Source organism: Podarcis muralis, chromosome 2, assembly GCF_964188315.1.
Source record: "Podarcis muralis chromosome 2, rPodMur119.hap1.1, whole genome shotgun sequence".
In the NCBI taxonomy this organism is placed as follows: Eukaryota; Metazoa; Chordata; class Lepidosauria; order Squamata; family Lacertidae; genus Podarcis; species Podarcis muralis.
Genome location: NC_135656.1, coordinates 124,458,345 through 124,485,210, shown reverse-complemented (window position 1 = coordinate 124,485,210; position 26,866 = coordinate 124,458,345). Strand labels below are relative to the sequence as shown.

The 26,866-nt window shown below is 50.7% G+C and overlaps 1 protein-coding gene and 1 pseudogene across 2 annotated transcripts; one reads left to right on the top strand and one right to left on the bottom strand.

Annotated features, from left to right (window-relative positions):
- Positions 1-11,395: 11,395 nt before the first annotated feature.
- On the bottom strand, positions 11,396-15,235 carry LOC114592632 (HLA class II histocompatibility antigen, DR alpha chain-like). Its single transcript, XM_028720939.2, has 5 exons — positions 15,015-15,235; positions 13,585-13,842; positions 12,968-13,252; positions 12,511-12,652; positions 11,396-12,365 (listed from the first exon to the last, which is right to left on the bottom strand). Exons 1-5 carry the CDS (start codon positions 15,115-15,117, stop codon positions 12,362-12,364), a joined length of 792 nt encoding a protein of 263 aa, XP_028576772.2. The 5' UTR covers positions 15,118-15,235; the 3' UTR covers positions 11,396-12,361.
- Positions 15,236-15,608: 373 nt separating this feature from the next.
- LOC114592621 (H-2 class II histocompatibility antigen, E-S beta chain-like) lies at positions 15,609-25,176 on the top strand (annotated as a pseudogene). The gene is made up of 6 exons (XR_013391649.1): positions 15,609-16,212; positions 18,113-18,382; positions 21,090-21,371; positions 21,491-21,601; positions 22,349-22,372; positions 23,198-25,176. The product of XR_013391649.1 is annotated as an H-2 class II histocompatibility antigen, E-S beta chain-like (transcript).
- The last annotated feature ends 1,690 nt before the right edge of the window (positions 25,177-26,866 follow it).

Sequence of the window (26,866 nt, the reverse complement as noted above, 5' to 3'; positions counted from 1 at the left end):
GACGTTCGGCAGCCGGCTTGGGGCCATGATGGACAATATCTCCCTGGCAGTTTCCCAACAACAAGGTTATGGGCCCAGATTCACAGCACCTACAGGAGAGTAAAAGCTGCAACAGACTGCGTTTGAGAGGTATGAAGTGGGAAAAGCAAAAGAAAGGGAGGCTTTTCTGTTTTACCTCGGACGGAGCCTTTGAACTCCGGCAAGGCTTAATTGGCCTGGGAGCCGAGCCAGAGAGTTCGTGATTAATGGCTGCCAAGATAAGGAGTCTCTGAAGTTAAAAAAAAAAGACTCACGGCTAAAGCAGAAAGCTGGAAATGGAGTTTTTCCAAGCTTCTGAGGCAAATGCTGAATGCCTTAAGTTACATGGGCAGAATTATGAAACCTGGGCAAAATGGTGTGAGAGTTTGCTGCGTCAGTTTAGGGTGTGGCATACCGTGAGTGAGGCCCCCCCAGTTCCTCTGACAGAGAGATGGAAAGCCGATGATTCGAAGGCGATAGACGTAATAGTCTTATCCGTATCTCTTGAGGAAATTAAGACGCTGGCTGGCAACACCACTGCAAGTGGAATGTGGTATGCTTTGATGAAAGCTCACAAGTCAGTCGTCCCAGCCCAGAGTTTGACTGCATCGGAGGTCCTGGCTGTTTCCCAGAATGCGAGTGAATGCAGGGATGCTGAGGGCACCGGTTGCAAGCTGCAGGGGGAGCTGACCGTCACGTCATCCCAGGCAGCATTCCAGCCTCCAGGGGGAGCCAAGGAGTCGGCAGCTGAGAGCTCTGTTTCTCGTGAGAACCAAGGTCATCGCCTTTGCAGAGGCCGGAAAGGCAAAGGTAAACAGGCGTCTGCAGATGGCCAGGAGCGAAGGGAGGGTGAAGAGCCCACACCAGGGAAAAACAAAGCTATGTTTGCTGGCACAGCTTCACCAAAGGCTAAAGGCACGTCTGCTGACCAGAAGCAGGGGGGCAAGCTGCAAAAGCCCACGCCAGTGGAAGACAAGGCTATGTCTGCTGGCACAGCTTCACCAAAGGCTAAAGGCACGTCTGCTGGCCAGGAGCGGCAGGGGGGCAAGCTGCAAAAGCCCAAGCCAGTGGAAAACAAGGGTTTGCTTGCTGTAAAGACTGCTCCAACAGCCAAAGGCAGGTTTATTATCGATTCAGGTGCCAGCCGCCATATTTCGAAGGATCGCCACCTGTTTATCTCCTTCAAGCCTCAGGAAGGTGAGATCCACCTGGCTGATGGAAGGACGTTGCAAATTGCAGGAGAAGGGACTGTGAAACTTGCAAGTTTGCACACAACCATCAGCGGTGTACTATATGTTCCAGGCGCTGCAAGCAATTTATTGAGCGTCCCGCAGCTTACTGGACGTGGTTTTCAGATTTCCTTCAAGAGGAGCGTCTGTGTCATCAGTAAAGGCAAAGAGGACTATTTGCATGCAAAGTTTATGGATGGTTTGTTCCATATAACTTATGATGACACTGCTGTTGTATCTAATGCTGATTCTTGTTGTGTTGCACAAACTAACAAAGTTCTTCATGCAGGTTGCATTCATGAAGCGCATCGAAGGTTTGGTCACCTCTCTTGGAAGGCACTGGCCAAGATGCCAGAGGTGGTTGAAGGTTTGAACATCAAACCCTGTAAATTTCACATGAAATGTGTATCGTGTGCAGAGAACAAGGTGAAGGTTGCTCCAAAAGGCAAAGAGTCTAGCAGGCAGGCTTCCAAGCCCTACCAGCTAGTGCACGCAGACCTGGTTGGGCCACTTACGCCCTCTTTAGGAGGCGCAAGGTTCTTCATGGTTCTAATTGATTCTTTTTCTAGGTACATTCATGTGTTTTTGCTCGAACAGAAATCGCAAGCGTTTCCTAGGTTCAAAGCATTCTGTGCTTGGTTGGAGAATGCTCACGGTAAACGTATTTCCTGTCTGTTTACCGATCGGGGCGGGGAATTTACTTCTCAGCAGTTTGAAGCTTTCCTGACTGAGAAGGGAATCCAGCATGACATGTCAACCCCCAGATCGCCATGGATGAATGGGCTTGCGGAGAGAGCAAATCAGACATTGCTGCAAGGAATGAAAACCTTGTTGCATGATGCCAATCTCCCTGATAAGTTTTGGGGGGAGGCTTTGGGGAATCTGGTTTACTCCGTTAATCGCAGATTGTCATCACCCATTGGTTGTACCCCCTATGAGAAGATGTTTGGCAAGAAACCCAACACCAAACACATGAGAATTTTTTGGTTCTGACATGTGGGTACGCACCCCACAAACCAACAAGCTTGGGAAGCGTGGGGCACATGGTTTGTTCATGGGGTACGAAAAAGGTGCATACAGGGTATGGATGACTGACTCTAAGTCCATAAAGTTCACAAGGAGTGTTGAGTACAATCCTAAGTGGGGGGAAAATGTGGGAATTTTCCAGAGTTACCCAGAGGAGGATGAAGGTGATGTCAAGCAAGCAGCTAAAGCTGAGGAAGCTGCTGAGGATGATGATGATGATGAGGATGATGATGATGATGATGATGATCAGAGTTCGGATTCCAGTTCATTGGGCGGCGCTGCTGCTGATGTCAGTGAGAGTGATGACACAGCAGACTACAAGAGTGCAAAGGCCTCAGTCAGACCATCTGATGCGTCTGACAATGAACAGGAAGAACCACTGTTCACCATTGGTCATTTTTCTCCTAAGAAAGAGGAGATGAGTCCAGAAGACTTGCGTCTAGTACGTAGGTCTGAAAGGGCGACCAAAGGCAGACCTCCTAAGAGATTTGCTGATGAGTTTGCTAAGACTGCAACTGCTGTTCTTAGTAGCTCAGAGAAGGTGTGGGAACCTTCAAGCTTCAAAGAGGTTCAGGAGTTAACCTCTAAAGATGCTGAGCCTTGGCTTAATGCCATGAAGGCTGAAGTTGATTCCTTGAACAGGAACCAAACTTGGGAGCTGGTACCGGTAGTCCCAGGTATGAGACTGGTTGGCAGCAAATGGGTCTTCAAGGCCAAGACAGACCAGAATGGCAAGGTAGTCAGACACAAAGCCAGATTGGTTGCCAGAGGTTTTTCACAGGTACCAGGACAGGATTACCACGAGACCTACTCACCCACAGTCAAATATGAGAGCATTCGGCTGATGCTCAAGATCGCTGCGGAGGAGAAACTGCATGTTTCCCATCATGACATTAATACAGCTTTTTTGTACGGGATTTTGAACGAGGAGCTGTTTATGCTTCCACCTGACGGGATGCAGATACAGAAGGGAATGGTCTGTAAACTGCGGAAATCCTTATATGGTCTCAAGCAGAGTGCCAGGTGTTGGAACACAAAACTCACTGAAACGTTGCTTTCTCTAGGTTTTCACCAGGGCAAAGCTGATCCATGTGTGTTTGTCAAGGAGGAGGGGCAAAACAAACTGTATTGTTTATGTTTTGTTGATGATCTTCTGATGTTTTGGAAGAATCAGGCTTTCTATCAAAGCACCCTAGCTCAGCTGAAGGAGCACTTTGACATGAAGGATCTTGGTGAGGTATCCAACTATCTTTCTCTGCAGGTGGAGAAGGACCAAGCAGGTAATTTTCTGGTACACCAAACACAGAAAATTGCTGATGTATTAACCAGGTTGAATTTGGTTGATGCAAACCCAGCAGACACACCGATGGTGACAGGTTACCAGGTAGATAGTACTGCTGAAGCGTTTTCTGACACAACGCTGTACAGATGCATTCTAGGCAAGCTGAATTTCATTGCCAGATGTTCAAGACCTGACATAGCTGTAAGCTGTAATCTGCTTAGCAGACATGCCAACAATCCTACGATTCAGGATTGGAAAGCTCTGAAGCGCATAGCCCGCTATTTGAAAGGGACTATGCACTACAGGCTGAGGTTCACCAGTCAGAAGACTGGAGGTCTTGAAATCTTTGCAGATGCAAGTTTTGGAAGTGACACCACAGATGGTACAAGCACTTCTGGAGTATGCTACATGTACAACCACTGCCTGTTTGACTGGTTGTGCAAGAAGCAAACAACAGTGAGCCTAAGTTCCTGTGAAGCAGAACTCAATGCTCTGTCATTTTCACTCATGGATTGTGAATGGTTGATGCAACTGTTTAAGGACATCGGGGTTTCTGTGAAATGTCCTATACAAGTGTATCAAGACAATAGATCGTGTTTGGCTTTGCTGAACTCAGAGAGTTGCAAGCAGAGAACCAAATACTTGCAGATTAAGCTACATCGTGCAAGAGAGTGTATTCAGAAAGGACTGATTCGGGTGTCCTACATGGCAGGAAATGAAATTCCTGCTGATCTGTTGTCTAAGGTTGTTAACAAAGAACAACTTAAGGTTTACACACAGAGGTTGCAATTGGGTGAACCACAGGTACTACAGGTTACACGGAAAGGGGGAGGATGTTAGGATATTTCCGTTCCACCTTAAGAGAGAGCAGGCTTGTGAATCACAGAGTCTGCGTATTTCCTGTTACAGGATGTTTATGCTTGCTGTTTCCTTTCGATTTCAGTCGGTCAGAGACACTGACTCAGAATGGTCATGTTTTTCCTTTATTCTGTTCAACGCTAAATAAAGTCTGTAAATTATGCTCTCTTCTGCGGTGCAAGCTTTCTGGCTGTGGTTTCTGCTGATAAAGAACAGTGTGCACAAGCCTGGAATGTGGCAATCTATTTCTGAGGCTTTGTGTCGCTAACTGCTGGATCTGCCTGGCTACGGGAGATCGATGGACGTTCGGCAGCCGGCTTGGGGCCATGATGGACAATATCTCCCTGGCAGTTTCCCAACAACCCGAAAGTCATACAGTGGTACCTCGGGTTACATACGCTTCAGGTTACAGACTCCGCTAACCCAGAAATAGTCCCTCGGGTTAAGAACTTTGCTTCAGGATGAGAACAGAAATTGCACCGCGGCAGCGGGAGGCCCCATTAGCTAAAGTGGTGCTTCAGGTTAAGAACTGTTTCAGGTTAAGAACGGACCTCTGGAACGAATTAAGTACTTAACCCGAGGTACCACTGTACTTGGAATCCCACCAAACTGAAATCCAGAAGAAACGTTGCTCTTTGTTTAGTGACAGCCTGCAATCCTATTATCTGCGTTTGCGAATGTGCATGCCTCTCGGTGTCCCTTCCCAAAATCTGATCCTGGGCACGTGGGGTAGAATCTCAAGGAGGAAAGGAGCCAAACCAGGTCCTTTGTCAAGTTCCATAGCTTTGGCTGGCCAGTTAAGGACTGCCATTCACAAGTCTAAATGGGTGGACCGTTTCCCACCTCAGGCGGCTTGTTTGTCTGTCAGTCTGTTTTTACCCCACCTTTCCCCCGACTCAAGGCTTCTTCATATCCTCTAACATTTATCCAGTGGAACAGTAACAACAGCAACAAACAAAGGTCTGTTGAAACTGGAATACATTTGCCTCAAGCAGTAACATTTGCAGTAAACTGTTACAATAATCTGTGGGGAATATTCATTGAACACAAGGTAACATGTAAAAGAATATGAAGTAACACACATGCTTGCAACTATGTTTCAACACCTCAATCACTCCAAATAAAGTCCTTTATTAGTCACACTGCATTGAATGAGTGGCTATCAATAGTGGAAAAAGGGAAGCTGTTTACCAGCTCCATCTGGTACGCAGGATGAGACCCTACCTGCCCACAGACTGTCTCATCAGAGTGGTGCATGCTCTGGTTATCTCCCGCTTGGACTACTGCAATGCGCTCTACGTGGGGCTACCTTTGAAGGTGACCCGGAAACTGCAATTAATCCAGAATGCGGCAGCTAGACTGGTGATTGGGAGCGGCCGCCGAAACCATATAACACCGGTCTTGAAAGACCTACATTGGCTCCCAGTACATTTCTGAGCACAATTCAAAGTGTTTAAAGCCTTAAACGGCCTCAGTCCAGTATATCTGAAGGAGCGTCTCCACCCCCATTATTCTGCCCGGACACTGAGGTCCAGCTCCGAGGGCCTTCTGGCGGTTCCCTCATTGCAAGAAGCCAAGTTACAGGGAACCAGGCAGAGGGCCTTCTCAGCAGTGGCACCTGCCCTGTGGAACGCCCTCCCACCAGATGTCAAAGAGAACAACAACTAGCAGACTTTTAGAAGACATCTGAAGGCAGCCCTGTTTAGGGAAGCTTTTAATGTTTAACAGACCACTGTATTTTAATACTTTGTTGGAAGCCGCCCGGAGTGGCTGGGGAGACCCAGCCAGATGGGCGGGGTATAAATAATAAATTATTATTATTAAATTTTTATATCACCAGAAAGCAGCAAATTCTCCCCTGCCGGTTGCAGGGCATGTCCAGCTCATGATGGACGTCTGGCCAGTCTGACTGGGCCACATCCTGGCCTTGACGGACCTAAAATACGGCACACCCCTGTCCTCCCCTGTGCGTTGTATCTCCTGGCAGAATACCTCCATTCATCTGCACTGGATTTGGAGGGGTCTCTCTGCGCATGCTCCCTCTCCGCCCCCCATCACTCTACCCCCAGGAAGAGCTGGTGATTGATGCATTTCTGAAGGAGGGGGCTGCCAGCGTTGACCTTGCTGTTGTCTTCTGGGAGGGCAAAGTGGCTGGGGACTTTCCTGAACCTCGACCAGAGCCAATCACAGGCTCTGAGGCTGCCTGATCATCAGTTGCTGGGCAGGGAAGATCCAGCTGTTGCCAAACCCAACACTTCTTGTTCTCCTCTCTGACTCTGTCCCTGGCTGCTGAAGGCAACAAGCTATCTTTCTCTAGGCTAGGGAAAGGGGAGAGAAAAGAAGGAAAAGCCAGGTTACCCCCACCCCATTCCCCCTCCTCACCCCTTGCATAGAATCAGTCCTACTTTTTGTTATCTGCCCACCTGCTGTGGAGCCCTCACCCCCCCCTCCCTGTGTCTCTCCTGTAGGACCAGCCTTATCAGGGATGAAATTTGGGAGAGGCTGCTCTGCTCATCCCAAGGAAACCACCAAACCCCACTTAGAAGCCCCTGGGATAACTTTAGACTTTTGGCACTTACTCTCTTTCTTCTAATGGTCACATGTCTTGCTTCACTTACTTTCAAATGAGGCAAATCCGCCCTCTCACATTCACAGGACCTGCGGCTCTGTCTGCTGAGGGGGGCCCTGGCCTCCTGCCCCACAGCCTTGCCCTGGCAGCTCCCCTGGCCCCCCTCCCCACACGATACTTTGCTGAAGGTTCTCCTTTGCTTCTGTCTTGAGATCCAGGAGAATGTTTGCTCTTTTGCTGAAAGAGGATCTGCAAAAAGGATCCCATTTCCCCTTCTAAAGAAACCGTGACAACGGCAAGGCTGGGCCTTGTCTGCCAGTCCCTGTGATGTCCCTGCAGAAGCCTTGGCCCCAGAAGGGACGCCTCTCCCAAACCCCTCTCTGGGGGGTCATGTCCCTCCTGGAGCCTCTTGCCAGGGGGAGGAAGAGCTGGACGACTCTTTTCGATTTTTGGAAGGAGGCATTTCTGCAAGGCACAAACAGAATAGGGGCAGAATGGGGAGAGGAGGGGAAACAGCAGATCAAGACCCCCCAAAGCAGTGACTCCTTCCCTGGGGGTGCAGGGACATGTTCTGTGCCCCTGGTCTTCCACTTGGTGGGTCTCAGCCTGATCCCATGTGGGCTGAAACAGGAGCCCTGAGACCTCGCAGATCTAAAGATGGAGAACTGCATGTTTGGGTCGAAAGGGGGTCTTGTGTCTGGAAAGGTTGAAGAGACCTGTCTCTGCCCCACAGCCGACTCATGAAGGAGGTCTGGCCAGCCTGACTGGGCCACATCCTGGCCTTGGCTGACCTGAAACACACCCCACCCTCTCCTGTGGGTTGTGCCCCATAGCCTTGAGGACTTGGAGGGGTCTCTGCCCGTCCTCCCCTCTTCCTCCTCCCTCCTGCCTTGGGAACAGATGACCCACTTTGCTCTCCTGACGCAAGAGGGAGGGGGCTGCTCTCCAAGGAAATCTCCCCCCACCTTGAGCCAAGGAGCCCCTATTCCTCTAGCAGAGGGTGCTATGGGGCTTGCCCAGCCCCACTCCATTCAGCTCAGCCATTCCCAAGGGGGTCCTTCCCCAGAACTGCAATTCCTCTTAAGCCATTGCTGCTGGGCTGAAGGGGGGGGGGCTGTGCTGGGGGGGGGGCTGGAAGCTACTTCTCTGTGAGGAGGTTTTGCTGCGCTCCCGGTTGACCTCCGTCTCCTGGATCGTGGCCAGCTTCCCTCTTTCATTTCCCTGAATGCTGAGCTGTGCTCCAGGCCTCCATGTGGGGGGAAGCGAAACTCCCCCCAGCGCCTTCTTTCTGCAGCGTCTCCTCTGCTGCAGGAAACAAGGGGGCAGAAGGAGGGAGAGGTGGGGGAGGGAGAGGTGTGCTATGGGCCCGGAAGTCCTGCTTCTGTCACCAGGGATCAGACTGCCTGGATCCTGCCCCTCCTGTCCAGGCACCCCCTTTCCCCCCTCCTCTTGGTCTGTTTCTTCCTCCAAGAGACCTCCTTCCCAGCCTCAGGCAGGAGCTGCATGGACACCCAAATTACATTGGCACTGCCTGCAAGGAGAAATCTAGCACATCAGGGAGGAAGGCTGCAGGCCAAGACGTTGCCCCCAGTTTCCTGCTTGCAGGGAGGTTATTCTGCTTCTCCTTCACATTGGGGAGAGGGCAGTAAAAACATGAAGCTGCAGCTACTGTGGAGCAGTCCTTTCTCCCATGGGAGCCGTTGTGGAATATAGATCTGAAGTTTACAGCCTCAGTGCCTCTGGGGGTCCACAAAACCCACATTTCTCACACCCAGTTTGTCCCCTGGCAGCCCATCCCTGAGCATCTTGTATTCCGAAGAGATCTGGACCCAGAGTTTCCTCCTCTCTCTCTCTCTCTCTCTCTCTCTCTCTCTCTCTCTCTCTCCAGCCAAGGTCCTTCTCTGTGGAAGTGACTCCTCCACTCTTAAACTGAGCCTTTGCCCTCAGGTGTTGCTGCTCTTTTGTGCCACCACCAGGAACTGGGCCAATGTGCAAATCCAGTTATGGGATTGGAAGCTCATGTACAGATAACCTGCAACCGTGGGCGTAGCCATGATGGTTTTTTTGTGTGGGGCAGGCCTTTTGTTTGGGGTCAGAACCTCAGTTTGCTTTGTATTTTATTTAATCTTTATTGATTGGGGGCAGCTGTCCACCCCCCACCCCCCACGGCTGTGCCCATTCTTACACCCTGTTTGATTGGTCCTTTTTTGAAGCATTTTTTTCCTTCAGAAAAACGAGATGCAGAGAATTCCCACTGGGGGGGCGGGCGGGCTGAGTGCTGGGATAATATTGCCTCCTTCCTCTTTGAAGCAAAACGCAAAATGCAGAGGCTGTCACAAGCTCACAGCTTGCAAACGTTGGTGTTGGAACATGAAGAGTCTGCCATTTGCAGTTTTGCATTTAAACCCCAAAATAGAAATTAGAGTGTTGAATTTCACATTTTACATGGGATGTTTATTGACAGTGGGGAGAAGACAGCCTCTTAACTCCCCCCCCCCCCCGGGTAATTCTTTGAAGCGGGTCTTAAAGCCAGAGCTGCTCTAAGTGATGTCTTGTTTTAAAAGTTCCTGTTTCGAGGGAACCCGAATGTCACAATCTCCACTTCTGCACTGAAGCACAAAACAGGGTTGGGGGAGGGGTAAAGCAGTGTTACTGTTGCTGCTGCTTTTTGGGGGGGGGGGCTATAGTGTTGCCCTTCTGGGGACTTTCCTGGAGGGGAGGCTTGATGGGAGCCAATCACAGGTCCGGATGCTGACTGGTCATCAGTTGCTGGGCAGGAAACGCGTTGCTCTTGCCAAGCCCCTTAGAGTGCAGCACTTGCTGGTCTCTGACTGTGTCCTGAGCTGCTGAAGGGGAGAAGGAGCCTTTGACAGGCAAGAGGGAGGAAGGAGGAGGAAGCCTGCCTGCAAAAATCAGGCCACCCACACCCCACTTTCTCACCAACTCTTTCCCTCTGGATCAGCCCTTCTCCAACTTCTGACTTTTGGGGATCAGCCCTCCTGCTGTGGAGGCCCCTGTTCACTTGCACCAGACCAGACCTATCCCAGATATGAGGAATGTTGCCATACTGAAGGATCACTGCTCAGGGGCCCCTTCTTGCCCACTTGGGGTCTCTTGGCAATGCTAGGCTCCGACTCTTACCCCCCTTACTGGTAGCATGTGTTCCTTCAGCTGCTTCCAGATGTGGAGAGTCAGCCCTGCAGCCTTGAGGGGCCTCCTGCTCCTTCTGCCGACTGGGGCCTTGGCCTTCTGCCCCCAAGTCTTGCCCTGATGGCACTCCTGCCCTGCCCCTCTGCCAAACTCTGCCTTCTGTCTCTCTGCATTAATTGCCCCCCCCCCCCCGATTTGGATCCCACCATCTGAGATTCAGAAGAAGGTATGAAATTGCACAGCAGGCTGAGCCTTGTCTGTTGGCCTCTGAGATGTTCCTGCTCAAGGCTTGGCGCCAGGAAGGACGCCTCTTCCAAACCCCACTCGGTGGTGTCATTTACCTTCTGGAGAGTCTTGCAAGGGGGGGGGGGGAGAGAAAGAGCTGAACAACTCTTTCTGACAGTAAGAGCTGTTCGACAGTGGAATTTGCTGCCAAGGAGTGTGGTGGAGTCTCCTTCTTTGGAGGTCTTTAAGCAGAGGCTTGACAACCATATGTCAGGAGTGCTCTGATGGTGTTTCCTGCTTGGCAGGGGGTTGGACTCGATGGCCCTTGTGGTCTCTTCCAACTCTATGATTCTATGATTCTATAACTCCTTGCATTAATTTATTTTTATAAGGCAGCAAAAATAGGGAGAGGAAGGAAAACACCAGATAAACCAGCAAAGAGTGAATCCTTCTCTGAGGCTTTTAAGGCATGTTCCAGGCAACACAGTCAACTCATGATGGAGGTCTGGGCAGGCAGACTGGGTCACATCCTGACCTTGCAGGTCCTGAAACACACCCCTTGCCTGCAGGTTGGTCCCCCTGGCAGAAGAGATGCAGTCATGCACATTGGATTTGGAGGGGGTCTCTGCACATTTCCTCCCTCTTCCCCCCATCACTCACTCCAGTCTCAGGAAGAGCAGGTGCTTTGATCTGGTGAGGCATTTTAGGACAGGGGGGTGGGCTGTTCTGTTTCTCTCCTCTGTTCACCCAGAGTGGGAATCTACGGGTCCTGTGGGATAATGGTTTGGTTCTTCACACAACCCACAGCAGGCCTTGAGGACCAGAAGAATTAGGTTATCAGACTGATAAGGGTCCCTTTGCTCTAGCTGGCTTCCGTGGTCTTTTTTTATCTCCCAAAATCTGGGCCTAGAGACACGAGGAGTCAGTGTAGCCACTCTGGTTGCAATGCTACCCATTTCCACAACGGTTCACCTTTTCGTTTTAAAATAATAAATATATCCAGAGCTTATAGGCAGAGAAAACAGCACTAGAAACAAATCAACAAACTGTAATATTTATTCATTGCTTTTGGAAATATGGGAGCATGTATGAAAAACAGCAATTGAGCTGCACAGAAGCCATTGGGAAAGTTTTGCGGAAGAAGAAAGGATCTTTTCCTCTACACAGACAGATGCAACCCTGCTTTATGTGGATGAGAAAGGTGTTTGGGGTCTCTTCGCAACTAAACTACCCCAACAAGATGGATGAATCCTCTTTGGGATCAACGAAACACCTGAGGGGTGTATTCCTGCAGTGCAATGCACGGAACTGAGTAAGGCTCTCTCCAAAAACTGGAGAGGGAGGTGAATGGTTTTGGGTAAGTGGGATGGAGATATGAATTAGTATGCCTGACACTCTGTTGGCAGGGGGTCTCCTTGAGCCATGCAGATGCAAGATGAAGCAAAGCAGGAAACCCCCACAAAAAACTATCCAGACTCAACCATGGAGTTTGTGGGAGGATCGGCACCCAAACCACAAGCCCCTCTGTCAGAGATGATTTAGCTGAGATTCCTGCACTGCAGGGGGTTGGACTAGATGACCCTAAGGGTCCCTTGCAACTCTACAATTCTATGATTCTATAAAATGCACAATTACTAGACGGCCAGGAGTAAAGGCACCAGGGAGTTTCAGAACCTGCATAGAGGGAGCTGTAAATGTTGAACCATGGCAAGACATTAATGTAAGTAATCCATATACTTTTCTTATTTACTTAAATAGTCTGAGAACAATTTCTTTGGTAAGAGGGAAACATAAAAGGGAGAAAATTAATCTAAGTCTGCCTAAGCACCTTTGGCTATCATAATTGTTCTTTAAAGTTAAACATATTATCCCAAAAGCTTCTAAGGATAATCTGCACACGGAGGAAGCAACTCCTTCCAGCTGATTTGTAGCAGAAGAGACTCTTGGGAAAGGAGCTGAGCTGAGAGGGTTCAAGGAAGAGGCTGTCAGGAAAGGAATCCTCCATTATCTGAAAAGGAAGGAGAAGGGAGCTGGTGAGCTGGGAGTATGGAGGCTGAGCACCTTCTGGGCAGGATGAGCCCCCCCTTTGCTGTGTATTTTGGCTTTCCTTGCATTTGTCTCTGAGCCCCTGAAGGGAAACGAGTTCGACTCACATGAAGCCCCTGCGATCGTTCATCCTCATGGCCTTGAAGAAAAGGATGGTGCCAGCGATGATGCCCAGGATGCCAAAGGCCAAGCCCAGGGCACACAGCACGTTCTCCATCGTCTCCGGGATGGGAGAGGGCGCCTTGGAAACTGGGATGGAGAGAGAGAGGACAGGGCTAAGGGGGGACTCTGTTTCTCTGTGTTCAGCGGAAGAAAGAACCCAGGAGTCCTGACACACACGCCACACAGCCCTTAATGCACACACTTTTAAGTTAAACTGAGAGAAACTACCTCAAGGAACCCCTAAAAGGCGGCTAGCAAGAGCAGAATAAATTATTCAAAACTGCAAGTGTACTTCACTTGCATAAATTACTCTGATCATCAGAACATGTTTCTTATAAGCCATGAATCTGGGTTTCTGAGTTCAAGTCCCAGAGAAAAGCCCCAATCCTGCCCGGTGCTTACCCCAGATCTTCTCCATCTTTCCCTCTGGGATGCCCCAGTGCTCCACTTGGCAGACGTAGATGTCTCCCTGCTCAGGGACGAAGGGGAGGTAGGAGAACTTGCGGAAAGTGTTGTCCACGCTGGGGTAGAAGTCTGTCTCCTCCACGCCCTCGGAGGCCACCTCGTTGTTCTTCAGCCAGGTGACGTTCAGCACTGGGGGGGAGAACCGGTCCACAAAGCAGATGAGGACGTTGGGGTCCCCCAGTTCCACGGCGTTTTCCGGGTACACAGTGGCCGAAGGAGCAACTGAGGAAGGAGATGGAGAAAGAAATGGGATTAAAACCCATTTGAAGCAGTCTAGAAATGGAAAGCATAGCAATTAGCTGCTGTGGGTAATTCTGCACCGGGTGTTCAGGTTTGGGAATGCCTCTGAGCTTGTACAGAGTGCAGTGCTGCCCCTCCCACCAGGCTTCCCTTTCCTTTTAGCCTGTCTCAGTCAGCCAAGGACTGGCTCCCTGGAGCAGAGTTCCCTCTGGGGAGGCAGAAAGGGGTCCTGAAGGGTCTTCCGGGTCAGAAGCCAAGAGACCACCCCCTGCCTGCCCCCCAGCTCTCTCCCCTGCCCCCCTCGCGTGTCCTACCGTTCAGGGCACGGGTGCGGTTGCTTCGCTTCATGAGCACCTCCATGTTGTTCTTCATGACGGCGATGTTGGCCAGGGCGCCCTGCACCTCAAAGCTGGTGAAGCGCTGGAAGTCCGGCAGCCTCCAGACGTTCTGCTTCTTCTCCCAGTCCACGTGCAGGATCTCCTCGTTGTCAAACTCCAGCAGGAACTCCCCGGACTTCTTCTCCGAAGGGAAGCTCTCCTGGAAGAAGTCCAGCTCCACCAGGGTGTCCTCCACTGCAGGGGTGGGAGAGAGAGGGGGAGGCTTTAGGACCCCGCAGCAGGATGAGGGAGAACCTGCCCTGTTGCTAGGAATGGGGCCACCACCAAGAAGGCTCTCTAAGTAGACGGGGGGGGCTTCATCTGCTCCCAAACACACAAATACGTCAGTTTTAAAATCCCCTCATTTCCAAAAGGTGGTCCTGGGTGCACTTGAATGTGGGTGACTGGTAGAAAGTTGGAATAATCATTCAAGAGAACAATCCATGTCTCCATGTGCCTAGATCTCCACCCTGTTCCCAAAGTGAAACCAGTAATAATTACATTTGCTCTTTCAACCGTGGATCATCAACAGTCACCTCTTGACTTACCTCATGCCACGAATTAAAATTTGGGCATGCTTTTAAAAGAGATAAATCTGTTGGACACACAGACAGAGCCATTGGCCATGCGCCTCTTTCCTTTCCTAAAGCGACTTCCTTGTAGAGTTCACTCACTCACGCAGACTAAATCGCGTCTTCTCGGGAGTGAAGTCCCTTTACGTCCGGCTGGGTTCCTTGCTATGAAGGGGCAGCCGAAGAGAGCAGGTTTTGCTCCGAGTTTTTTTAGAGTCCGTCAGAGTTTCTGGCCCCTTTTGTGCCAGGAGAGAGACCACTCTGTCTTCGGGGGCAATGGGGTGGGGGCTGAATTCTTTTGGGGGCGACCACTGGGGGCTTCCGGACCAGGCAGGTCTCTGTGGCAGCCGAGCCCACAGAGAGGAATAATAATTCTTGTTTTATTTCCCTTTTCCTCCTTGTAACAGGAAAGGCACAGACTCCGATCTTTTAAGGTAGGTGTGGGGGGGGAATGCTGTTTTCACCCCGTTTTCCCCTTCTTCTTTTTTTAAACAAAACCTAGACCACCTTATTTGAGGGACCAAATCCTCCTAGTCCATCATCCTCCCATTCCACGCAACTCCCAGCACTCTTTCGTGGGGGGGGGGGCGCGCGTCCAATTCCCTTCCTCCCCCCATCCCTCCGTCTTCCCGGGCGCAGCTTCTGCACCTGTCGGGGGGAGGGGGCTTCTCTTCCCTGTAGCCCAAGAGACCCACAAGCAACGCCCAGGGGCGCAATCTTTCTCCCCCATTCCCCCCCAGCCCCCCTCCCGGGACCCCTCCCCAGACATCTCCCCCTTCCTCTGCGCCCCCTGACCTTTCAGGGCTCCGGCCCCTCTTGGCGGGGCGAGGAGGAGGGTCGCCCAGAGGCAGCAAAGGGCTCTTCCTCCTCCTCCCCCTCTTCCTCCTCTGGGCTCCATCTCTGCAGCTCTTCCTGGGCCGAGGCGGGCGAGGGGCGATTCAAGCCCAAGTGTCCCTTGCCCCTTCCTCCTGGATGCTCGCCCTCCAAGTGGCTGTGGGGCGGGGGCGGCCAGGGGGCGGCTTTGGCGCAGCAGAAAAGTCCCTGCCAGCTCGGCCAATGAGAAAGCGCCCTGGCGATGACCAGCCTGTCTCCAGGTAAACCCTCCCCAGGCAGGAGCCTCAGCCGGAGCGAAAACAGCAGCATTTGGGGTGGGGGTGGGGGGGGCTGTATCTCCCCAAGAGGGGAGGGGTCTCTTCCAGGGAAGGGGCTGCGGGGGCTCCTCTCTGTCTCCCCCCTGTGTGTTTCTTCATGGGGCTCCTCGGACACCAGACACTTTCTTGCAAAGGGGAGCTGGGGGCTGGAGGGGGCTTTTATTGGGGTGAGGGGTCTCCTTACTGGGGGGCTGCCAGGTCTCCTGGGGATGCAGGCTGGGGGGGCGAAGGGGGGAGCCCCCTCCCTCAGCAGACAGTTATTCCCCCCTTGAAACTTCCTTCCTCTTTCCGGATACATGAAGGAACGAAGGTTTAGCGGCTTAAAACGCAGCAGAAGAAAAGCGCATCTCGCTCTTTTGAAGCCTGAGTCTGAAATGTCCCTTTTTGCTGCCAGAGTAAAGTTTTGAATGGAACTGACAGGTTCTTGTTAAGCTTTATATCCCCCCAAAGGTTTTCTGGGGAAGATGTTTATTCACACGCGACGCAGCAACAATGGAGACATCAGAAGCAGCTGAGAAGGCAAAGAGGAACTTGCAGGTCGAGCGAGAGCAGAGAGAGCCCTGATAATGCTCTTTCCAGGAGTTCCCTGCCTGGCGACCGATGACGCGGCCTGGGCTCGGAGGCGGATTGGACGCTCGCGGGGCGGGGCGGTGGGGTGGGCGGGGCTTGGGCAGGAGTTTCCCCCGGAGCTGAGCGGAGAAAGTCCCATTTGGGAGTCTTGGGGGGCGAAGAAGAGAGAAGGATGGGGGGATCCGGCGCTGCGCCTTTGGCCTTTGGGGGGCTCCTGCTGGGGATGCTGGTGGTCTCCGCTTCGGAGGGGCTGGGCGTGGAGGCGCCTCCAGGTGAGCAAAGAGTCTGCAATGGAAGAAGTAAGGGGAAACTCGGCTTAGCGGGACCCCCATCGGTGGGGCTCCTTTGAAGATCCCTCCTGGATGGTCTTCCATGATCTTGGCAGTCAGTCCGTAAGTGACTGTGGAGGCCAATTCTGGATCCACACGTCCTTCCACAGTGGGGACATTGGTTTCGGGCAGGAGTAGATCACAGTGTGGATTTGCCAGGCGTGTCTTCCTCTCAGCACGTTTCTCCCTTGCGTCCTGAGTTTTAGCGTCTTCAAAGCCCAGGACGCCTTTATAAAGCTGTACTCCAGTTGGAGCGCTCGCAGGCCAGTGTTTCCCAATTGTCAGTGTTTATAGTACATTTTATTAGATTTGCCTTGAGAGAGAATCTTTAAACCTCTTTTGTTGACTTCCAGCATTACACTTTCCGTTTTTAAGTTAGGACTGGAGTAGTTAATCAGGCATCCGAACAACTTGGTTCAGTTCAGCGAAGTTGGTGTTGAAGAATCCTTGCTTCCCCACGGGGGATCTTTGCTTTTTCCAGGACACTGGGGGCAAAGGGGCAGGAGGGAAGGGGAAATACTCCCCCCACTGGAAAAGAGCAGCTCAGGCTTCTGGGATTGGGGAGGAGAAAGCATTCATTTATTGCAATTAATTATATCCCACCTTTCAGGATTAAAATCCTACGCCAGCAGCTTACAAGTAACATTCAATTGAATTGTAATAAAACCACAGTATTCACACATTAAATAGTCTTCCTGCAGGACAGCTGATGGCAGGCAGCCCTAGGGAACTTTTTGGGGGGTGGGCGGGGAGCACAGCTGAATCTGGCCCTGAGCGCTTCTTCACCTGCTTCTCAAAATCATCCTTATAATTATTAGTCCATTTATCTCCCATCATTTCCAAGAGATCTCGTAACCAATTATTAACTCTATAAAGGACTCCACATAAAGCATAAATATACCTTTCTTCTGCTCCTAACACAGGCATGGGCGTAGCCAGGATTTTTGTTGGGGAGGGGCAGGACTTTTGTTAGGAGGGGGAACTTCAGTTTGCTATGTATTTTTATTGATGCTTATTGATATCATGGGGGGGGGGGTAAGCTGCCCCTCCTTGCCCATGCCCATGCCACCGGCAGCAAAACTGGAGAAAAGGGGACCCTGAACTCCCCCCCCCTCGCGGCAGGCCCCCTCTCCCAGTCTCCCGCCCCCCCCCCCCCCCCAGGGTCCTCTGGGTGCCGAAATGGGCTCCTGCGTAGACAGGCGTCGCTTCCTGCGCTCTGGCAGGGAAAGCGAAAGTGAAACCGGGTCTAGCCGGTAGAGGGGGGTCTCGTGGGGGGGGGGGGTTGTAGTGAAGCCCCCGTTCAGAGCAGAGAAGCGTCTCCCACCCTCTTCGGCATCTCGCCCTTTTCCTGGTCTCTCTCCCACCCCCAACATTTCCTCTTGCAGCCGGAGGGCAATAAAAGGGGGGAGGGAGGTTTACGTTTTTAAAAAACTGGAGATAAGTAGGGGCGTAGCCATGGGGGGCAGGGAGCAGTTGCTTCCCTAAGTTCATAAATTATATAAATCAGATAGCTCCGTTCTGTTCCCCCCCTTCAAAAATCCTGGCTACGTCCATGGGGTCCAGGGCCTTGGAGGTTGTGACTCCCCCTCCACAACGGCGTTTCGCTATCGTTCTCTCCCTTTCCTTTGGGAAGAAGTGAAGGGGGGTCTCCCTGCTCAGTGTCCGCCCCCCTCCCTCCTGCCATGGGATCACGAGAGAGAGAGAGAGAGAGAGAGAGAGAGAGAGAGAGAGACTATCTCTCTCCTGCCCGGCAGGTGCAACTATCCGCTATGGTGAGAGCTGCGCCCTTAAGGCAACCGGAAGTCTCCATCCCCCCCCATTTCATTCCCCCCCCCCCCCGCAGAGCATTTCCTGTACCAGCATAAGTCCGAGTGCCACTTCTCCAACGGGACGCAGCGGATCCGCTACCTATATAGGGACTTCTTCGACCGGCAGGAGCTCCTCTACTTCGACAGCGACCGAGGGAAGTTCGTGGCTGTGGCTGAACTGGGGGAGCCCGACGCCAAGGGATGGAACCAGGACAAGGACTTCCTGCGGAGTAAGAAGGCCGCCGGGGATGTCTTCTGCCGGCACAACTACGAGATCTTCGAGCCCCTCTCCCAGGCGCAGCGCGGTGAGTCCAGACTCGGGGGAGGGGGGCGTCATGGGAAACGGGCCCCCGGAAGAACCCAAAACGGGGGTGGGGTGGGGGTGGACCCGGGACTTTCCCCCCTCGAAGCCCCTGTCGCTGCTGCCGCCCCCCCGGGCCCCCCCATCCCGCTTTTCAGAGAGGAAGAGGGGCCTTTCCTGACCCCCACTCCAGAGGCAGATGCTGGAGTTTATGTCCCTGGAAGCATCATAACCCGTTTCGTGTACTGCAATCTGGAGGGTGTCTCTCTTAGTTTAGTTATTTATTATTAATTAAATTCGCATCTCACCCTATACCTGTAGATCTCAGGGCAGCTTGCAACATAAAATTGCAGTGTTTACAACAACAACAACAACAACAACAACAACAACAACAACAACAACAACAAATAACAACAACAAACAATAACAACAACAATAATAGAAGTAATGATTTATTATTATTATTATTATTATTATTATTATTATTATTATTAATACCCCATCCATCTAGCTGGGTTTCCCCAGCCACTCTGGGTGGCTCCCGATAGAATTAAAAGCACAATAGAACATTAAAAACTTCCTTAAACTTCATTTACTGCATGTGATGTCTATGGCCCTCCCTCCCCTCATTCCACCCCCAGAACGACCCTGTGAGGGAGGCCAGGCTGAGGGGGGGCTGGCCAGGGACACCCAGGAGACTCAAGGCCCAGGGGGGATTTGAACCCAGGACACAGTCCAACGCTGGACTACATTAGAGTGGGGGGCTACAAGGGGGACATAGCAGCCTTTCAGGGGAGCAGAGAAAGCACATTTCAAGCAGAAACCCTGAACATTTTTAAAGTACAACATGATGTTGTTTGGACATTACTCAATTATTAACTGTGACACCTTAGCATGTCGTTTCCTGCACACCTGACATGGATTCAGGTTGGGCTGCCATATGTCCAGGTTTCTGGGGAATCAGGATGTTTAATGGGGGGGGGGTTAGAAATTAACCCCACAATCTCAAAATCACATACGTTCAGGATTAAATAATAATTATAATAAACATGGTCCATTTCCTTCCCACCCACTCATTACTATTTTCAGCCACCAGGCTCCCCTCCAGCCCTGCCCCCGTTCTCCAGGGATCATCCCTAAATCAAAAGGATACTGTGCAGTGATTTCTGAAGATCATCCTGTTTGCCAGGAAAATAGGAAGGACAAACTCCTGAGATTCCCAGGACTGGGAAATGAGACAGAAGGATGGAAAGAGTCCTAGGAAGGGGAGGGGCATCCCAGCCCCCCCCCCAGGGAGGAGGAGTTCCCAGTTTGTGGAATGCGCAGCCTGACCCCTGGGGAAACTGGGATGACTCTGGGTAGATGGGGGGGGGGGTCAGAGATCCACTGGTGGGAGTGGGAAGTTGGGGGCTGGGAGCGTAGGATTGACTGATTGTCCCGGGGGAGCCCAAACTAGGCTTTCTGTCACCCAGGCAAAGACCCAGTTTTGTCACACACACCCCATGTGTATTTGCATACACGCACAAAACTTGACACTTGTTCATAAAGGGCATAAAAAGGGCTGGAGAAGAGAAATAGTCTCTCCAAATAGTAAAATTGTCTGTGTGTGTTCTAAGAAATATTATGACTGTAAATAATAATAATAATAATAATAATAATAATAATAATAATAATAAAAATAATGGAAACTATGATAATGATCAGGCACATACCAGAGAGTAAGTCCTACTGAAATCAGTCGTATACCTCTGAGTAAAAATGCTTAAGTTTGCAGTATAAGACTGCAGAATCTTTACACAGTTATCTCAGAGTAAGCTGCATTGAATTCAATGGGACTTCTGAGTAGTAAAGGCAGTTTAAGGCTCTAAAGAATAAAATAAAAGAATAAATACTCCACAAGTTTCCTTTTAAAAATGCTGGCTGCTGAACCATTGCAATTAAAGAATTTAAAGTGGTTTGGTTACATTTTCCTTCCAAATTACAGGAAGGGATAAATACAAAGAGCTTTGTATGTCAGCATCACATTTCATTCATTGCAGGTATTTTATTTTCAGCATAAAGAGGATTCAGTTTTTGTAGCTGATTGTAGGCAGCAGTGTCCTCTCTACGTGTTCACGTGGTGTAAACATGTATGTTGTCTTCTAGAGATCCAAACACACACACACACACACACACACACACACACACACACACACACACACAAAATGAACACACAAGCAAGCAATATTCCAAAGTGCTTCTGTTCCCAAAAGGGCAGGAAAAGGGCTGATCCCTTCACCACTTCTAATTCATCTCTGAGGCTTTAAGGGAAGCAAAAGAAGAAGAAAGAAAAAGAAGACTTTCCCATTTCAACTTTGCTTGGAGAGCAACCTTCTCCAGGATTTCTCTTTCGCACTCAGTTCCAAAAACAGACAGGCGGAAAGGGAATGGGAGATACTTTTCTAGGTTTTCCGGCTTCCCCTTGCAGATTAGCATCACTCTGGTGCTTAGCAGATGCTTTTAGACTCTGGAGCCAGGGGGGGGGGGCTGCGGTCAGAGAAAGGGCCCCCCTGCAAACTGGGAGCCTCAGTTGCGCCCCTCTAGAGGCTTCACCCTGGCTAGCCCCCTCCCCCCTTAACTGTGGCCTCTCCTCCCTCCCTTGAAGCCTCCAGGTCCCTCCCTTCCTAAATCTCTGACCTTCCTCCCACATCTCCCTTGCCTCCCTCCCACAGTCCAGCCCAAGGTGAAGATCACCCCCACAGACAACGTTGAATCTTCACCACACAACACTCTGCTGATTTGCACCGTGAACCGCTTCTTCCCTGCGGGGATCGAGATCAAGTGGTTCAGGAATGGGAAGGAGGAGCCCAAAGTGTGGACCACAGACCTCATCCGGAACGGGGACTGGACCTTTCATATTGAGGTGATGCTGGAGACAAAGCCAGAACGTGGAGACGTCTACACCTGCCAGGTGGAGCACGCCAGTTTTGAAGGCCCCGTCACGGTGAAATGGGGTACGACGCCTTCCTACTGGGAGTGGGGGGCATTCCTGGGGGGCTGGATGGGTTGCTCCCCCCTCAGGGGGCTGATCCCAGGCCTGCCTTTCCTCACTCAGGGCTTTTTCTTTCTTCAGAGCCACAGTCGGACTCTGCCAGGAGCAAGATGTGGACGGGGATTGTGGGGATTGTGCTGGGGCTGGTCTTTGGGGCCACTGGACTCGCCCTTTACCTGAAGAACAAGAAAGGTGAGGGTGGGGTGCCAGGGGGAGAGGGAGGGTTGGGTGTGGGGCTGGGGTGGGCTCCAGGCTCCCCTCCTCTTCTTAGGCAGCGGGTCTGGAGAAGGTTCTGTTCCTTCTCCACTCCTAGGAGGTCCCTCCTGGTGCCTCCAATGGAGCCTCAGCTATTATGGAGATGGTCTGTGGTTCACATCTGTAGATTAAGACCTAAACCTCCCATTCAACATATGAGGGAGAAATTCAAAAGCACCTCTGGCTCTGAAGCAATTGAGCAAAGTAAGGACACAGATGTTTTGCAGCTTCCTGGTCCCAGCAGTAAGTCAAAGGCTCTCTCTCCCTGCTGAGCGAAGGGCCTTTGAGACACTTACAGTCAGGAGGCGGAATTCATCTCCCTTGGGTCTTTTCGCTGTTTGTGTCTCTGAAATAAATCAACAACTGGGCAATGCAGAGCCCCAAAGGAGGCAGCCTAAGGAATATGGGAGGGTTTGTGGGGTGGGGGCATTGGGTAATGGGAAAGAGGTTAGTTAGCAAGATGTTCCCCAGGGAACATCTGTATTGGGAAGGAAATATTTATTTCCTACAAAGACTCTTCTTTCACCCCTCATAGTCCATAGGACAGAATAAGGGGGAGAAAGTTCCTAGCTGTGCCTGGAGTGTGTCATCTTGATCTGGGTGGGGGGGCATGTTCCCAGAGAAGCTATTTCAGGGGATATCTGGTGCTGACTGAATCTTTCCATTCTTTTCTCTCTCTCCCAGGGCAAGCTGTTCCTCAGCCTCCAGGTAACTTTCCTCTCTGCTCTTCCATCCTCCCCCTCCTCCCCCAACCCCCTTCTCCTGGCTGCTTGCTGTGCCCCCGCCATGGCTTCCTTGTAGAACAGAGGGGAGGGGCTTCCTATGGATCAATCCATCCCCTGATGCACACACTCCAATATCATGTCCTGGAAGTGGGTCTCCAGGGGAATGTCCCACCTGGGAGACAGTCAAGGAAAGTTCCTTAGCAGAGGCCAAGTGAGGAGACCAGGGCTGGCGTTTGGCCCTTGGGAGACAAAGCTCTTCTGCCCATTGCAGGGCATCTATTCCAGGGGGGGGGTCCTCTTTCACCCCAAAGGCTGCATCCCCTCCTTCCGGGGCCCACATGATATTGCTGGGCAGGTGGGGGAGAGAAACGTGCCAATTTCCGTATTGCTGAGTGGATTACTTTCTGCCCCTCTCTGTTCTTGGTCCAGGCAAGCAAGGGGCATCTTTAGAGTTCAAGGGAGGTGGAATCACTCAAAGAGGGTTCAGAGCAGAAAGAGAGGCCTGGGGGCCAAGTTTGCTCCAGGGTCCGTGGTTCCCCATTTCTGATCTAGAGAGATCTCCTTGGTCTCTTCTGAAGCTCCTCTTCTCCAGTGCCAAAGCCAGCCAAGTCTCCCTCCCTCTGCCTCCTTCCCTCCTTAGAGCCCCCCCTGCCAGGCCCATAACTGGTGGTGATGGGAATTGTAGTTCACAATCTCTGATGGCCGCTCTATGGAGTGTCCCCCCAATCTTGCCAGGGATTCTTCTGCCCCTTTCTCCCCATTCCTCACCCCACAGTGATGGGCTTGTCTCTCTCTTCTCTGCCTGCAGGACTCATCACTTAGACTCCGCTGCTCCATCAGGATCCTGGGATGTCGAGAAGCTCTGTTCTTCCTGCCAGTTGCCCTCTGTCCATGCTCAGAGGTGGAAACCTCCTTGGAAGGTGGATGGAAGGAGTCACAGATCAAGAACGACAGTGTCCACCCCTCCCCCACCTCTGTTGCTTGCTTGTCATTTGGGGAAAGTTTCTTTTTCTGTTTCCCTTTCCGCTTGTAGATTGCAAGTTACGGCAACCTGATTCCTTCTTTGCACCTCTCTGCTAGAGAATTTGCGCCTTGAATCTCCCTGGAGGAGCCTGAGCTGTCCCTGAAAACAACCATGAATCTCCTCAGACTGCCAGGACTGGTCCTTCAAGCCCTGATGGGGACCCTGATCCTTGAGATTCCTCTTTGCAGGAGGTTGGGCTAGATGACCTTGGGGGTCCCTTCTCTATGATTCTGTAAAATCAAAATCAAGCCCTGATGGGGAGCCTCACAACTGAATTGATGAGGGTCCCATGTGCCTCCGAAACCACTCCATGTGGCCCCTGGGATTCTCCCCAGCCTTGCATTGTCCCTTCCCTCAGACTCTTGGCTGGGATTTGTCCTTCAATCATGTTTCTTGCTTGCCTTGACGGAGGATGGAGAGGGGAGGGTGAGCTTGTGCAGAGACTGGTCTCCTCTGAAAACTTCACACTGGCCTTTGATGCTCTGCTCCTGCCCATCATTGGTGTGTGGCCCCCAGAAGGTTCCCCAGAAGAGAATGTGGCCCTTGTGTTGTAGAAGGTTCCCCACACCCAATTCCTTTGTTGCTCTTCTTGCTGTGGACTAAGATGGCTCCCCCCTCCCAGCTGCCCCTTGGGTGACCTGGGAACACAGGGTCACTGGAAACTGCCTTAGACCGAGTCCATCTGGCTCAGCAGTGTCTGCACTAGGTCTGGTCCCATATGCCCACACTGACTGGCAGTGGCTCAACTGATGTTTCAGAGGGTGAGTCTTTCTATCCCTTCTACCCTCCAAGCAGCTGCCCTTCCATGTACGATACTTAAAGTGCAGTCAAACCAGCAATTCATGCTTTCCTGGAAAGGCACATTGTAGGATCTGGAGCTCACAGAATTTCCCCGTAAGTTTTCCTCCTCGTAAGCTTTGACTCACTTTCAGCCAGCCCCTTCTCGGAAGGACCTGCCTTCTGGAGAAAATAGGAGTCAAAGACCCGTTTCCTCTTGTTGCAAATTAGTCCCAACAGCTTCTTCGTGATCAAAGTGGGCATTACCCAACTATTGATACACCCCACCCCAATGTTTGAGTGGTGTGAGGTTCCAGGGGTCCAGGAAATGAGGTGCAGCGAAAACTCTGGTGTCTTTAGGTTATATGGTTTATTGACACATATATATACATCCTGAGTCTGATGGGCTCACAGCATCAAAACCCCAAGAGGTCCCTGGCCAAAGCAGCTTTGGATTCAGACAGACACCAGCCATGTTCCGAGACTCTCCTTCCAGCTGGCTGCTGACAGACTGAAACCTCCCCCCCCCCATCAGGCCACAGCAACTGAAATCCCCAAAACTCTTGTCCCTGCTCACTAATTTGGACCTCAGGGTGGGGCTCCCCCCACTTCCTTCATGGCTCATTCTTAGCAGCCATTATCAGTATTCCAGCTTTTGGATCCCTGCTAGATCTGGAGATTCAGAGACCTTGATTCAACCCATTACTGGGTCCAGGAATTCAGGGGTGCCCCCCCCAATATAACAATAAATTAAATGCGCACACCCCTATTATTCCTCCTCAATCTCTCTTTCCCCCCTCCCTCGCAACATGAGTCCATTTCCAGGGACAGCCCATCTCCTCCTTTTGCCCTGATGCTTTTATCTCCACTGAGCCGGTGATTTCTTAATTGCTCTGTAAAGATTTAGCTATTTTGTGGTGATAACGATGTCAAGCCTTGGGATGATTTGCTCTGAGCTGCACCAATAAAGATTGTCCTCAACCTCCCGCTGTTGTCTTTGAACTGTTTCCTTCAATTAAAGGTCAATATTCACAGAGTGCGTCACGTGTCCATCCTGGAGGGGGGAAATCTGCCCATTTCCACACAACTTCACCTGTGAAAAGGTGGTTTTTGTTGGTTTCTGTGTGTTGCCACTGTGCTGTGCTCTTGGAGTCACAGGACTCTGTTTACATTCCAGAGATTCCAGGCTGTTGGAAGTCTCACGGAAGACAGGAGACAGATGTGATGTTACTGGTTTCCTGTTCCTTTGTCGTTCAGTTGCTCTCTGTCTCTCACAGAGAGAGGATGGATTTCTTTTCTGTCTGCATAGCCTAGAAAACAAAACCTAGCAATGTAGCTCAAACTTCTCATCACTTCTGCTGCTTTGAAACTCTGCGTAATGGGAATCTGCCTGGAGCCTTATCAGTGGCTCAGGTCGTTAATCACGTCGGAGGCGATTCCGGAGGAGCTCGGTCGAACGCAGGTTCTGACAGTTTTTGCACCTTTGGTTATTCATTTATTTAAACCCTTCTGTAGGCACAGACCATCTCCCAACTCAAAACTAGTTCATTAAGAAAATCCCCAGACTCAGTTCCATGGGTGAATCTGGGTCAGCTCCCTGCCGTAGTTTATCTTAAAGTTTCAAGTGCCTATACGATTATCGCATTTATAAATTTTAAATTTCTTGTTGTACATTGTTTTAATTGTTTGTTTTCCTTCTGTGACTGTACCCCCAAGTATGTTTCTCCAACCATAATAAATTATCTATCATCTATCTATCTATATCTATCTATCTATCTATCTATCTATCTATCTATCTATCTATCTATCTATCTATCTATCTATCTATCATCTATCTATCTATATCTATCTATCTATCTATCTATCTATCTATCTATCTATCTATCTATCTATCATCTATCTATCTATCTATCTATCTATCTATCTATCATCTATCTATCAATCTTTAAACCCTTTTTAGGAAATAGGGGTCTTGGTGAACCACAAACTGAACATGAGTCCACAGTGTGATGCAGCAGCAAAAGAAGCTAACACTATTCTAGGCTACATCAACAGAAGTCTAGTGTCCAGATCAAGGGAAGTAATAATACCACTCTATCTTGTTCAGACCACACCTGAAATACGGTGTCCAGTTCTGGGCACCACAATTTAAGAAAGACGCTAACAAGCTGGAAGGTGTGCAGAGGAGGGAAACTAAGCTGGTCAAGGGTCTGGAAACCAAGCCTTATGAGGAACAGTTGAAGGAGCTGGGCATGTTTAGCCTGGGAAAGAAGAGACAGAGGAGATATGAGTGCCATCTTCAAATATCTCAAAGGCTGTCACATGGAGGATGAAGAAAGCTTGTTTTCTCCTACTTTTCAGGGTAGGACTCAAACCAATGGCTTCAAGTTGCAAGAAAGGAGATTCCGACTAAACATTCGGGAAAACTTTCTGACAGTAAGAACTTTTAAGAAATGCTTCTGCCTGCCATGGGGTATTTTTTTTTTTAGGACCTCTGAGGGGCCTTGGAGTCCTCCTGTTCCCACCCACTCAGTGGTCCCGTCTCCCGACTGCTCTGATTTTAGTAAGTGTGTTTTCTACCTTTGGAAGCCTGATGCCACCTTCGCAGAGACATAAGTGTATGATTTTCTCTCATGGAAGATTAAATGATTTAGGATGCCAAATTGTGTAGGCAAT

Coding starts and splice junctions, on each gene's coding strand:
- LOC114592632 (XM_028720939.2), bottom strand. CDS start 15,117: ATGGAGCCCAGAGGAGGAAGAGGGGGAGGAGGAGGAAGAGCCCTTTGC. Junction 13,843..15,014: donor AGGGGCCGGAGCCCTGAAAG/GTCAGGGGGCGC, acceptor CCACCCCTGCAG/TGGAGGACACCCTGGTGGAG. Junction 13,253..13,584: donor CCGCACCCGTGCCCTGAACG/GTAGGACACGCG, acceptor CTCCTTCCTCAG/TTGCTCCTTCGGCCACTGTG.